This window comes from Pan paniscus, chromosome 4, assembly GCF_029289425.2.
Source record: "Pan paniscus chromosome 4, NHGRI_mPanPan1-v2.0_pri, whole genome shotgun sequence".
Taxonomy (NCBI): domain Eukaryota; kingdom Metazoa; phylum Chordata; class Mammalia; order Primates; family Hominidae; genus Pan; species Pan paniscus.
The window spans coordinates 52822457-52837288 of NC_073253.2; the positions used below are offsets into that span (position 1 = coordinate 52822457).

General features: G+C 36.5%; 1 protein-coding gene across 1 annotated transcript in view; it reads right to left on the minus strand.

Annotated features, from left to right (window-relative positions):
* Positions 1 to 14832, minus strand: part of NDUFAF2 (NADH:ubiquinone oxidoreductase complex assembly factor 2) — a 209597-nt gene that overhangs the window by 67961 nt on the left and 126804 nt on the right. Inside the window, exon 2 of the mRNA XM_003827410.4 lies at positions 11934 to 12023. Within this exon, the coding sequence (XP_003827458.1) occupies positions 11934 to 12023 (90 nt within the window). The remainder of the gene's footprint in view (positions 1 to 11933; positions 12024 to 14832) is intronic.

Below are 14832 nucleotides of genomic sequence, written 5' to 3' on the forward strand. Positions count from 1 at the left end.
TACATCTATGTTTATGTAGGATACTGGTTTGTAGTATCTCTTTATTGTTTCTGTCGGGTTGATATCAGGTTAAACAGGGCCTAATAAAATGAGTAGAGAAGTATTCCTATCTCCCACATTTCTGGAAAGAATATGTGGCCCATCCTGGTGAATGTTCCATGAGCATATGGAAAAAAATGTGCATTTTACAATTGCTCAGTGGAGTGTCCTATGTCAATTGGGTCATGTTGTCTGATGTAGCTATCTTCTATATATATCATTCGGACAACTTCTGCTTTTTGTGTGGCATTTCTAGACCACTTAAATTTACTGTACCTATTTACATAGGTTTAAATCTACAGATATTTGTATACCTATATTCATAGCAGCACTATTCACAATAATCAAAAGGGGGAAGCAACTCCAGTGTCCATCATTCGATGAATGGATAAACAACATGTGGTATCTATATACAATGGAATATTATTCAGCCCAAAAAAGGAATGAAATTCTGATATATCCTGTAACATAGATGAACCATGAAGACATTATGCTGAGGGAAATAAATCAGCCAGACATAAAAAGGTCAAATACTGTATGATTCAATTTCTATGATGTACTTAGAGTAGTCAGATTCATAGGGACAAAAAGTAGAATGGTGGTTGCCAAAGACTGGGAGAAAGGAGGAAATGGAGAGCTGTTTTTCAACGGGCATGAAGTTTCAGTTTGGGAAGATGAAAAAAGTTCTGGCGATGAATGCTGCTGATAGTTGCAAACAGTGAATGTACCTACAGCCACTGAACTGTATACTTAAAAATGGCTAAAATGGAAATTTTTATGTTATGTATACTTTACCACAATGAAAAGGGAGGATAATTTAAAAATAAAATCAATCAATGTAATAAATCATATTAACAGAATGAAAGAAAATAATCATAAAAATAATCTCAATAAATGAAGAAAATACATTTGACAAAATCCAACAGCATTCATGATAAAAATGCCCAGCAACCGAGGAATAGAAGACAGCTTTTTAATCTGACAGCAGGCATCTAAAAAACCTTACAGCTAATATCATACCTAACAGTGAAAAACTGAATGCTTTCCTGCTAAGATCAAGAACAAGGCAAAGTTGTTCACTTTTACCAGTTCTACTCATCATTATTGTGGAGGTTCCTTGCCAGTGCAGTAAGGCAAGAAAAAACAAAGGCTTATGCATGAGAATAGAAGAAACAGAAGGAAAAGATTGTTTATGTAGACAACCACAAGAAGTTTACAGTAAAGATGATACAATTGATAAGTGAGTTTAACAATGTCACTTAAAAGTACACAGTTGATATACAAAATCAATTGTATTTCTATGTATTACCAATGAATAATTTGAAATTAAAATAGAAAACAACTAGCAATAGCACCAAAAAAATCAAGAAACACTTAGGTATTAGTTTAATAAAACATGTGCAAGATCTATAGTTGAAAACTACAGGCCGGACGGGTGGCTCACACCTGTAATCCCAGCACTTTTGGGAGGCCGAGGTGGGCAGATCACTTGAGGTCAGGATCTCAACATGGTGAAAGGATGGCCAGCATGGTCAGGATGGCCAACATGGTGAAATCCCATCTCCACTAAAAATAGAAAATTAGCCAGACATGATGGTGTGTGCTTGTAATCCAGCTACTCATGAGGCTGAGGCAGGAGAATTCCTTGAACCCAGGAGGCAGAGTTTGCAGTAAGCAACAAAAATAAACAATGGGGAATGAAAACTCTATTCAATAAATGGTGCTGGGATAACTGGCTAGCCATATATAGACAAATGCAAGTTGACCCCTACCTTTCGCCGTATACAAAAATGAACTCAAGATGGTTTAAAGACTTAAATGTAAGACATCAAAGTATAATATCCAGAATCTGTAAGAAACTTTAATAAATCAAAAAGAAAAAAAAACAATATTGAAAGTGGGGAAAGGGCATGAACAAACACTTCTCAAAAGATATACACATGGCCAACAAACATGAAAAAATACTCAATATCACTAATCATCTGAGAAACGCAAATCAAAACCACAATGAGATACCATTTTACACCAGTCAGAATGGCTATTATTAAAAGTCAAAAAATAAGAGATGTTGGTGAAGTTGCAAAGAAATGGGAACACTTATACACTGTTGGTGGGACTATAAATTAGTTCAGCCTAAGTGGAAAGCAGTTTGGCGATTCTCAAAGAACTACTAATAAAAATAGAACTATCACTTGACCCAGCAATCCCATTACTGAGTATATATCCAAAGAAAAATAAATCATTCTACCATAAAGACACATGCATCTGCACGGTTATTGCAGCGCTATTCACAACAGCAAAAAAGTGGAATCAACTTAGATACCCATCAATTGTAGACTGGATAAAGAAAATGTGGTACATATACTAGTATGCAGCCATAAGAAAGGATGAAGTTATGTCCTTTGCAGCAACATGGATGCATCAGGAGGCCATAATCCAAAGTGAATTAATGCAGAAACAGAAAACCAAATACTGCATGTTCTCCCTAATAAGTGGGAGCTAAATACTGAGTATACATCAACATAAAAATGGGAACAACAGAAACTAGGGAGGGTACCATGTTCACTATTTGGGTGACAGGTTCAGTTGAAGCCCAAACCTCAAAATCATGCAATATATCCATGTAAGAAACATGCACATGGAACCCCTGAATCTAAAATTTAAAAAAGAAAGAAAGAAAAAAGTAAAGTGTACTTGTAGGCATGGTGATGTGTGTCTGTAGTCCCAACTACTTAAGAGGCTGAGGCAGGAGGATTGCTTGAGGCCAGGAGTTTGAGACCAGCCTGAGCCACAGAGCAAGATCCCCATCTCTAAAAAATAAAGTATATATGTGCACTCTTGGCTTCTATTTCATCCCCAAGAATGATGAATTTTATTTGCACAATCTCAGTAACTTCATTACAGGTCCTTGTAGCCTAAAGCAGCAGCTCCATCAATACTTACACTCATGCACATTTTTTTTCTCCTGTGAATCATTGTTTTTATTAAGTGGGTCATTTACTGCTGAGGCTATATCTTCTCTAGTTTATCTTTGCTGTGGGGACTAACAAAAATTAAGAAGTATGGTCTTTCTGTTATAAGAGAAGATATGCTAAAAACATTTGTAACATCCATTTGGCAGTGCAGTGCCCTGCATACTTTGTCCAAATACATGTTCCTTCAGCCATGCTTTCTGCTGGCTTTCCAATAATGTATGCTGATGAAGAAATATATTTTAGTTCCTTGCCAGATTGCTTTTTATTTCTGTTAAAGTTTTTACTACAGACATTTTTATCACAACGGGAAGAACAAATAAATGATTCCCAATGGTATGTAAGTTTTTGCTTTCGCTATTAAGAAACCTCAAAAAAGATTTCAAAACATTTATCATTAAATTTAAAGAAACTTTGGAAAGTCCTGGATTGAATATGATACCAACTTTAAATATCTCTGGAAAAACTATAGAGGTTTGTCTGGGCATTTGATCTTTACATGCTCTGTTACTTGGGATAACTTCATATTATATAACTTAGTATCTCAAGACTAATCTATGCCCAAGGTGACGTTCTTCAGTTAAAGAGATTGGGGCAAATCCATGTTTCAAATAGTCTTCTAGATTAAGTCAAATCCTGAGACTGGGAAAAGAGTCAGTTCTGACACTTTTTTGTTGTATCCCTTGCTTGTATCATTATTACTATCCTCATTCAGTAATTTATTTTTCCAAGATGACTATGTTATTCTTTTACAGCTTTATTGAGGTATAACTGATGTACAATAAACTGCACATATTTAAAGTGTAAAAACATTATATGGGCCCTGACTAACCAAGACAAAAATTTTGGGAAAGAAGTTGGCAGACTCAAAATGATTTATTTCAAGACTTGTTACAAAGCCTCAGTAATCAAGACAATCAGCACTAGCAAAAAGATAAATAACTCCATGGATGGAATAGAAAATGCAGAAATAGACACATCTATAGTCAACTGATGTCTGACAAAGGTGCTAAGGCAATTCAATGGAAAAAATAGTGGTCATTTAAAAAAACGGTGCTGGAAAATTAGATTGCCATAAAAAACATGAAACTGATAAAAATGTATCATAGACTTTAATGTAAAACCCAAAACTGTAGAACCCCAAACTTCTAGAAGAAATCACAGGACAAAATATTCTTGACCTCAGGTTAGGCAAAGATTTTTTTCATACAACATTGAAACCATGATATATAAAAGAAAAAAATGATAAACTGGAATTCATTATAATTAAGAATGTATGCTCTTTGAAAGGCACTGTCAAGAGAATGAAAAGACAAGCCAATGAAAAGACAAGCCATAGACTGTGAAAAATATTTGCTAATCACATATCTGATAAAGGACTTATATCTATGATACATAGGAAATTCTCAAAACTAATTTTTTTAATTAAAAAAATTCTGGGCAAAAAGATATAAAAGTACACCAAAGAAGATATACAGATGGCAAATAAGTTCATGAAAAGATGATCTAGGTCATTAGTCATTAGAGAAATAAAAATTAAAACCACAATGAGATATCAAAACACACCAATTAGAATGGCTCAAATGTAATGAAACTGACAACAGCAATGGCTGGAGAAGATGATGAACAACTTGAACTCTCATACACTACTAATGGGAATACAAAATGGTAAAGCCACATTGCAAAATATCTTGGCAGTTTTTTATAAAATCAAACTTACACTTAAATACAAAATGGTACAGCCACATTGAAAAATATCTTGGCAGTTTTTTATAAAATCAAATCTATACTTAAAATAAAACCTACCAATCCTGCCCAAGGACTTAATTGAAAGAAAATTTCTGTTCACAGATTTGTATGTGAATGTGTATATGAATTAATATAGCAACTTTACTCATAATTGCTATAAAGTAGAAAGGACTCAAATGTCTTTCAACTAGTTAATGCAAAAAGATATATCAATATGACAGAATTCTAGTCAGCAATAAAAAGGAATAAACTTACTGATTCATGCAAGTACACAAACAAATCTCAAATGTATTAAGGTATGTTAAAAAAAAAAGCTGCCTTTTGCTTCTAGTCAAGATGGAGCAACAAGGACAAATTACATAAAACAACAATCTTCAAAACAATGGACATTGAATAATGAAATACAGTGGTCTCAGAGAACGTTAAATAAATGAAGGCTGACCTCACGATCGCCCCAGTTTACTACTTTGAGTTTCGGTTGTGCCCCAGGGAGGGAATCCTGTCAAAATCCAGCAGACTATATAAGTTAAGAAGATGGAGCTGGGAGTCTAGGGAGACCAAGGTCACGCAAGTTCACAGTTCAGAGTACCAGTTGGGTGACAGCTACATAGAGAACAAACCCTAGAGGATTGGCAGAGGGCCCCATCAAGGAAAGAAGTTCTGCAACTTGATAAAGGCATCTATGAGAAAAACCTACAAACAACATATTTAATGGTGAAAGATTGAATGCTAAGGTCAGAAACAATGCAAGAATATTCTCTCTAATCTTTTCTATTCACGTGTACTGGAGGTTCAACCAAATTGTTCTGGAAGTCCAGAGATTCTGCGTCGCAATGTAAATTTATTTGAGATACTTCTTGGGTCATGAATCATAGAGCATTAGAGATAGATAGGAGGCTTAAAGGGTTATGAACTCAGCGTTTTAATTTTATAGATGAAAAATAGGAGGTAAATCCCTTTGCCAAAATGACCAAGGTAGTAAATGACCATTGCAGAACATGGATATAACATAAGTCTTGATGCTAGAACAGGGATAGCACCATCCTGGTCTATTATTTTATGAAGCTTACTTTGAAAATTCTTTATAAGGAGTTCCTGTGGCCTGAGAAAGACATGTTGAATAATTATGAACAATTATTAACTTAAAAGCAATAAAAGTGGGTATGACATTTTATACTGAGATATTAATTATTAACAGTGTTAATGATAGACAGGTATGGGCTAATATACCTAAAAAATAATTTTTATCTCTCTTCTGAGGCATTAATCTTCTATTTTAATGAGTACATGTGATAAGTAAAGCTTAACTGGATCAGGGCCTTTCTGCCTCCTCCAACTATATTCTGCCTTGTATGTATTTTAGGGTTCTCATAAAAAATGTTTATTACTGTTAAAACGAAACAAGCTTAAACTTACCAAAAACAAGAAAAATAACAAAAATGAAAGATAAATACAACAATCTGAATTATAGAGAGACAAATATGAGAGCCTCTACATAAGAACTACAAATAATGCCATGAATTAAACTTACAAGGTTCACTGAAACTTTATAACATTGCCCAGTAGTTAGTACTATACTATCTCCCACAGCTGAATCTTGTCCAAGAATCTCCTATTTTTTTTTTTTCTTGTGAGACAGGGTCTCACTCTGTCACCCAGACTGGAGTGCAGTGGCGCGATCTCAGCTCACTGCAACCTCTGCCTCTCAGGCTTAAGCAATCCTTCCACCTCAGCCCCCTGAATAGCTGGGAATACCAGTGTGTGCCATCACACTTGGCTAATTTTTTGTATTTTTGGTAGAGACGGGGTTTCACATGTTGTACAGGCTGGTCTAGAACTCCTGGACTCAAGAGACCTGCTTGCCTCAGTCTCCCAAAGTGCTGGGATTACAGGTGTGAGCCACTGCACCTGATCAAATCTTCTATATGTTTGAAAAAAATTGGTCTGGTCTACTGTTCCATGTCTTTCTTCTTAAAACAGACTATTTTCAGCAAGTCAGCAGATTCCCCAAAATGCCTTTTCCTTAAACATACTTACATAACATACTTTCAGTTTGAAATGCATTCATTCAACAAATGTTGACTGAGCTTATATTTACTTTATATAAACTATTGAGCTAGGCCCTGAGAATACAAAAATGAATAAGGTAAGGATCCTATTCTAAAAAATCTTCCAGTTTAGGGCGGAGGATGCAGATAAGTAAACAAGGAACCCCCTATAGTGTGTTAAATGTCATGATTGGAGGAGGTCCAAAGTGAGATAAAAATGAAAAAAAGGAACATCTCACCTATCACTGGGGGTGAGGGGCCAGGTCAGAAAAAGCTTACAAAGGGAAGTAATGTCTACTCCAAAACTTGAGTAATAAATAGGAGTTAGCCAAGTTATAAATGATATAGGCAGTATAATATAATATTGAGTAAAAATTTGGAAGCAGATAATTTGGGTTCAAATCTGGGTTCTAGTTGCTATTGATACTTAGGAACTTACTTAAATCACTCTTCTTCATTAGTAAGAATTAGAAGAGAATTTACACAATTTCTCATTACCACATCTACCCATCTACCTGCATATATGCCCACAGACTCTTTTTCTGCTATCACTATTGATGAATTTTCCAAGCTTTTGTTCAAAGGTCAACTCTTCCCCCTGTTTACTAGGTCCTGCCTCATCTTGTCTTCTCAAGGACTTCCTCTTTCCTGCAATTCTTCTTTCTGACTGGATCTTTCCCGTCACTATTACAAAATTCTCTTCTGTCTTTAAAACAAAAGAAAATATTTCTTGACTCCATTTTCCTCTCCAAGTACTGCTTCATCATTCTCCTTTTCTTTACAGATAAACTCCTCATAAACACTGTCTATTCTCAGACTCTCCAAATTCTCTCTTGCTATACTTCTTTTTCTATCATGCATTTGCTCCTACCACTCTACAGAACTATTTTTGTCAGACAAAATAGTTCCTGTATTTAAAGCAGAGTTAATTTTCAGACCTCATTTGACATTTTGATTACTTCTTCCTCCGTGATATTTGGCTTCCAGTACATGACACTTTTTTTTTTCTCCTACGTTTCTGGCAGCTCCTTTTTGGTCTCCATTGTCTCTAACTAAACTTTGGAGCAGCCTAAGGGTCAGTGTTTGAATTTCTCATTTTGTATTTACACTCATTCTGTGTGTGATCTCTTCAGTCTCATTGCTTTATACACCATTTATTTGCTGACAACTCCCAAATTTTATCTCCAGTACAGATATGTCCACTAAGTTCTTGGCTCATACACAATTTAACATCTCTACTTGGATGTCTAATAGGCATCTCAAACTTAGCATGTCCAAAATTGATTTCATTTTTCCACCCCTAACTTGCTCCTTTCACTGCACTCCTTTAACTGCACATGTCAGTTAACAGCAACTCCTTTTTCCAGGTGAGGCCAAAACAGCTTAAGAGTAATTACTGTCTGCTTTCCTCTCATGCTCCACATCCAATATGTCATCAAATCCTGTTGGTCCTACTTTTACCACAGATCCGGAATGCAACTTCTTCTTTCCACTCCCACTGTTACTCTGGCCCAAGTCACAATTAATCTCTTGCCTAAATTATTACAAGAGCTCCCTGTCTCCATATTTTGCCTATGTTCCCCTAAGTCTATTTGCAATGCAGCAGCCATAGTGATCCTGTTAAATATACCTCAGAACATATGACTACTCTTCAAAACCCTACAATGGCTTCCAGTCTCACAGTAAAAGCCAGAGTCTTTAAAATGGCCTACAAGGCCCCCCAGATTCACAATCCTATTAACTCTCTAACCTTATCTATTAATTTCTCTCTCATTCTATCCCAATCACACTGGCTTCCTTGCTGTTTTTCAAACATCTGAGCATATTCCTGCCTCAGGGCTTTTGCACTTGCTCTCCAGTAATGCTCTTCAGCTAGTTAGCTGCATGACTAGCTCCTTCTGTTTTTATTCAGAAGTCATTTCAGTAAAGCCTTTTCTGAACACTATTTAAAACTGCAAAACGGCCGGGCGCGGTGGCTCACGCCTGTAATCCCAGCATTTTGGGAGGCAGAGGCGGGCAGATCACGAGGTCAGGAGATGGTGACCATCCTGGCTAACATGGTGAAACCCTCTCTCTACTAAAAATACAAAAACAAAATTAGTCGGGCGCGGTGGCGGGCACCTGTAGTCCCAGCTACTCAGGAGGCTGAGGCGGGAGAATGGCGTGAACTTGGGAGGTGGAGCCTGCAGTGAGCCAAGATCGCGCCACTACACTCCAGCCTGGGCAAAGAGTGAGACTCCATCTTAAAAAACAAACAAAAAAACTGCAAAACCTTCCCCAACACTCCCTATGCCCTTTCCCTGCTTTATTTTCTGTGGCCATTAACATACAATATAGTCTAGTTATTTATCTGGTGTATTGTCTTTCTCCCACCCTAGAAAATAAGCTCTATGAATGTAGAGGTCCTTAATAGATACCTACTAAATAAACGAAGAAAAAGGGCACATTGTTTAATCTACATTGTGGGAGAATATGCAACTTGCAGGTCCCAGTAAAATTGACAAATACAATATTCATCTGAACCTGAAAATACTTAATTTACTTTTTCATGGTGCTGAGTTATTATTTTTCACATTTAATTGATGTGTACCACCATAAAAATAATTTTTGTTTAGTGTTTGATTGATACATTTGTTTTAAACATATGTCCCATGGGAGAGTTATGCCAAATTACTAGATCAGGACAGCCATAAAAAGATTAGAACTTCATTCAAACTCTCTGAAAGTCTCAAAGGCTGAAAAATGAGTCATTACGTACTCATTTATTTATAACATTTCTATAAACATCTTAATTCTATACTATTATTGGAAAAAATGATAAAAACAAACTCATTCTAAGAAGGTGCACGCATTATCCAAGAATTGTAAATGTAGTTTATAACACTGGAGAGTCTGCTAAAATAAGAAAGCTCAATTACCCCTCCTAGAAGTTGCCAATTTATATTCTGTATTTCTTCAAAAAACCTTTGGTATCTACTTATTTTTATGGTTTTTTTTTCCTCACAGTTCTAGTAGTAAGCAGAAATGGAAAAATATTTTTACTGAAATGATGTTTACATTCACATGCTGGCATAAAAGTAACATAATGCCTATAGCTACCACATGTAAGGTATCATGCTATGCCAACCAAGAAGCAATGAGTCTACTGTTTACCCACGTATGAAGCTATATAACCCAGGTAAATTAACTAACTTTTTTAGGCCTTAGGTGCTCCATCTATTAAATGGGTGATATGGTTTGGTTCTGTGTCCCTACTCAAATCTCATTTCTAATTGTAATCCCCTTGTGTCGAAGGAGGGAGGTGACTAGATCATGGGGGCGGTTTCCCCATGCTGTTCTTGTGAAGTGAGTGAGTTCTCATGAGATCTGATGGCTTTATAAGTATTTGGAAGTTCCTCCTTCATTATTCTCTCTCCCGCTGCCACGCAAAGAAGGTGCTTGCCTCCCCTTCGCCTTCTGCCATGATTGTAAATTTCCTGAGGCCTCCCCAGCTATGCGGAACTGTGAGTCAATTAAACCTTTTTCCTTTATAAATTACCCAGTTTCAGGTATTTCTTTTCTTTTCTTTTCTTTTCTTTTTTGAGACGGAGTTTCGCTCTTGTTGCCCAAGCCAGAGTGCAATGGCGCAATCTCAGCTCACTGCAACCTCTGCCTCCCGGGTTCAAGCGATTCTCCTGCCTCAGCCTCCCGAGTAGCTGGGATTACAGGCCTGTGCCACCACGACTGGCTAATTTTTTGAATTTTTTGTTATTTTCTGAGATGGAGTCTCACTCTGTCACCAGGCTGGAGTGCAGTGGCGTGATCTTGGCTCACTGCAACCTCTGCCCCCCCGGGGTTCAAGTGATTCTCCTGCCTCAGCCTCCCGAGTAGCTGGGACTACAGGCACGTGCCACCATGCCCAGCTAATTTTTGTATTTTTAGTAGAGACGGGGTTTCACCATGTTGGCCAGGATGATCTTAATCTCTTGACCTCATGATCCACCCGCCTTGGCCTCCCAAAGTGCTGGGATTACAGGCATGAGCCACCACACCTGGCCTAATTTTTTATATTTTCAGTAGAAACGGGGTTTCACCATGTTAGCCAGGCTGGTCTTGAACTCCTGGCCTCAGATGATCCGCCCACTTCGACCTCCCAAAGTGCTGGGATTACAGGTGTGAGTCACCACTCCCGGCCTCAGGTATTCAATACATATTGATTAACTACCTACTAGGTGCCTTACAATGTGCCAGGCACTATGCTAGGAACTGGTAAGCAAAAAACGGAAATACATAACATGGTTATGAGGTGCCATTTTGAACTCAGTCTTGCAGATGAACTTCATTCAGAGAGAAACTGAACTGGGAACCAGAAAGCTGTTGGAAAACTAGGAAATATTCTATGTACTTCTCATTGTGAACTAGTTTCCGTTTTCTTCTCAGTAAATCAGCTTTTTCTGCAATATTAGCTTTTCTAAAATCAATTAGCTTTTTATGCAATAAAACTTTGATGGTAGACTGAAGGTGACCACTTACAAGCTACTAAGTTCATATGTTACTGTTAGAGCCATAATGAGAGACCAACTGCTGCTGTTTGTCTCCCTTTGATCTTTTATTTTAACTTCAAAGTCTTAGGAAAGGGATCGAGCATCCATCCTTGTCTTAACAGGCAGTCAGTTATCATAGAGTTATTGTGAGTTGAAAAAATACTCCAAATGGTATCCACGGCAAGTATTATGCATAATTTATAAAAGAAAAAACTAAAAGTTTAAGTTACTTTGCAAGTTCATGTGTGTAATGAGTGCCAGAAACAGGATTCAAATCCTAGGATTGTGCAAGTGCTGGGTCACTACATGAAAGTGAGTGCCTGCTTAAATTTTGCATCTTAGGATTTTGGCTTGCCTCACCTTAGTCCCAGCTCTGATAATGCTTAATAGTTCTTTTTGCTATACATGCATCTGCTTACTAAAATTCAGCACCTTCACAACTTTCAAAGAAATGCAATGTTAAAAAAACAAAGTTTCAAACATTCAGACACTAAAACTTTTTTGCAAAGAGAAACAGTATATAATTATATATGCTCTTATTGAATTTGTATATTGTTATACAACTTACCTCCCATGAGATTCTACTAAAAGCAGAAACTTACCTTCCCATTCTGTTGGAATATCCCCTGCTTCATAGTCTACTTCTTTTTTATTTGCTGCTTCTACAATTCTTTTCTCTCGAATAGTTTGTCCTATAAGACAAAAGTCATTAATACATTTTTAAATGAACCTATGATACAGTAGTTGTACAATTAATCTTTTAATATTGCATAACCCCTTATATAGTAAAAGAATTAAATTAACAGGAAAACGAGAATAGATTTCCATTTTGAATTAGGTATATTACAAAAGGCAAATTCTAAACTACTGTAAAAATTTATAATTATTTACCACAGCCTACAAAAATTAAAGGTAGGCCAGCCGCAGTGGCTCACGCCTGTAATCCCAGCACTTTGGGAGGCCGAGGTGGGTGGATCGCCTGAGCTCAGGAGTTCAAGATCAACCTGGGCAACATGGTGAAACCCCATCTCTACTAAAATACAAAAAATTAGCCAGGCATGGTGGCACACACCTGTAGTCCCAGCTACTCTACTCAGGAGGCTAAAGCACGAGAATCACTTGAGCCCGGGAGGCAGAGGCTGCAGTGAACCGAGATCAAGCCACTGCACTCCAGCTTGGGCTACAGAGTGAGACTCCATCTCAAAAAATAAATAAATAAATAGATAAATAAATAAATCTAGATTTAATGTACAGAAAAAGAGTAACCAATTAATCCTATAGAGCACTAATGGCCAATAAAAATATTTTAATAATCAACAGCGAGTTCAACTTCTTCTGACTTACATGTATATATCTTAGAGGAAGCAATGGCTGCTGCAATCACCCAAGAAAATCGATATTCATTGCTGTTACTAAGTATGTAATGGACCACAAGACCCTGCAGCTACCCTCTCCCTAATACATTGGCAAACCCAAGGGAGCCAAGCCATGGGTTGAATTCTGTGGCCCATCTGAATCACTTCCTCTTAAGAGAATTTAACAAAACTGGTCATTGGTTTGGTTATGGCTATGGTAGACTGATGGTGACCACTTACAAGCTACTAAGTTCATATGTTACTGTTAGAGCCACATTGAGAGACCAGCTGCTGCTGTTTTGTCTCCCTTTGATCTTTTATCTTAATTTCAAAGTCTATGGTTCTTCAGATGAGAGATTAATATCTGGAGTGGAATAGTAGCAATGCAGAAACATGAAAGAGAGAGAACAGTAAAGTAAAAGTTGGTGAGAAGTCAAGAATGGAATGAGAATGCCTAATGCTTATATTTCTCAATAAAAGTTGATTAGTGCATATTTTAAGTTTATACAGAAGGCATAAAACTATTTGTTATTTTCTTCTGTTTTCAGAAAGTCTTCATTATATCTTTCAAAACAGCTTTATCAAAATGGTTGCTTCAAAACATGTTTCTTTCTCACTGAACCTTTGAGCCTGGGGAAACCAGGTAGGCTTTCTACTTCCTACTATTTAACAAGTGTGCCTGCCTACTCCAGGGAATGTGAGCTGAGACAGAGAAGTCATTAGTGAGGAATGATAAAGAGAGCAGTATGGCTTAACAGTGATCAGACCAGTCAGGGAGAGAAATTTGGACCTTACAAAATACTCCTTTCTCTTACCACTCCTAAGCCAATCTTACACTATGCTAAATATACTGACTTACATAATTAAAGAAATCAACCTTGATGCCTGCAAATCTCTCTCCTACACTACCTGATATTCTATTAGCTTTAAATTCATTTAAGTGTGGACAGGAAACTCCTGGGAGTGACTGTGCAGGAGAAAGGACGACATAAAAGGAAAGCCTGAGAAAGCTGAATGGCTGGTTTTATTTCTTCCATCTTAGTAATATTAAGTGAAAGGCTGGGAGTTCATAGACAACCCATTAATGGCTAATAAACCTTAAGTATGTGGTCAGGAAGTTCTGCATTTCATTATGAAGTCATTTAATCAGGCTGATTTAATCCTAACGCAGAGGTTCCCCAAGTTCTACAAAGAGGAGTTACCTTTTTCTTATCTTACCCAATAAATTTACAGTAGGACAAGGGACTGATAGTAAAAGTGGCAGGAACAAGGATTAGGGTACAAGGAGCATATAACAATGACAACTGCATTTCTCTCACAGTAGAGGTTCAATATATGTACATGTATGTTTACTAAAATGCTATTTGCATTCACATATATAAATACATCATAACAAGTTACTATAAATTTAGTATTTATAATTTAGCATACATTAAAGTATGCTTATATGACAATTTTCAAAATGTGTTAGTCAAATACCTATGTCTTCATATAGTCCTTATCTAATTACCAAAATGTAAGAATGTCTTTTTGGAGTAATAGTTATAGAAAGGAAAACTATCATCTAAAATAAAAATGCAAATACATGGGATCCTCAAAGTACATGTATGGTCTATAAGTTTTTAAATGTACATCCATAAAGTTTAGCACATGGGGAGAGGATAGACAGGTCTATCGTTCTCAGTAGCACTACTAAATGCATATATACTACAGGCATATCTGCAACAAAAAAAATAACTTTCTATTCCTACTCTTAGGTCGATCAACTTCATGTAAGGTCTCCCAAGGATTTAAAAAATCAAAAGTTATACCTATTTGTGTGTATGTGAGAGTGTGTGTGTGTGTGTGTGTGTGTGTGTGTATGCAAAGACAGGAAGAGTAATTAATGAGCTAGTTTAATTTCAGGACAATCACTGAATAAACCTTTATTTAGAAATAGCTGAAATAAAGATTTTTTTAAAAAGTATACATCTTTAGTAATATAAAATAAAGCTATTAGCTTATTAAATGAATTCTTTGTAATCAGATATGTTTATCTCCTCAATAAATCACTGTAAAACTACTCCCTTTTTTTGGAATAAATACTACTTGTTCAATTTTTATGAATTGGGAATGGAATTTATGCCTCCCACTGAGTAAGGAATTA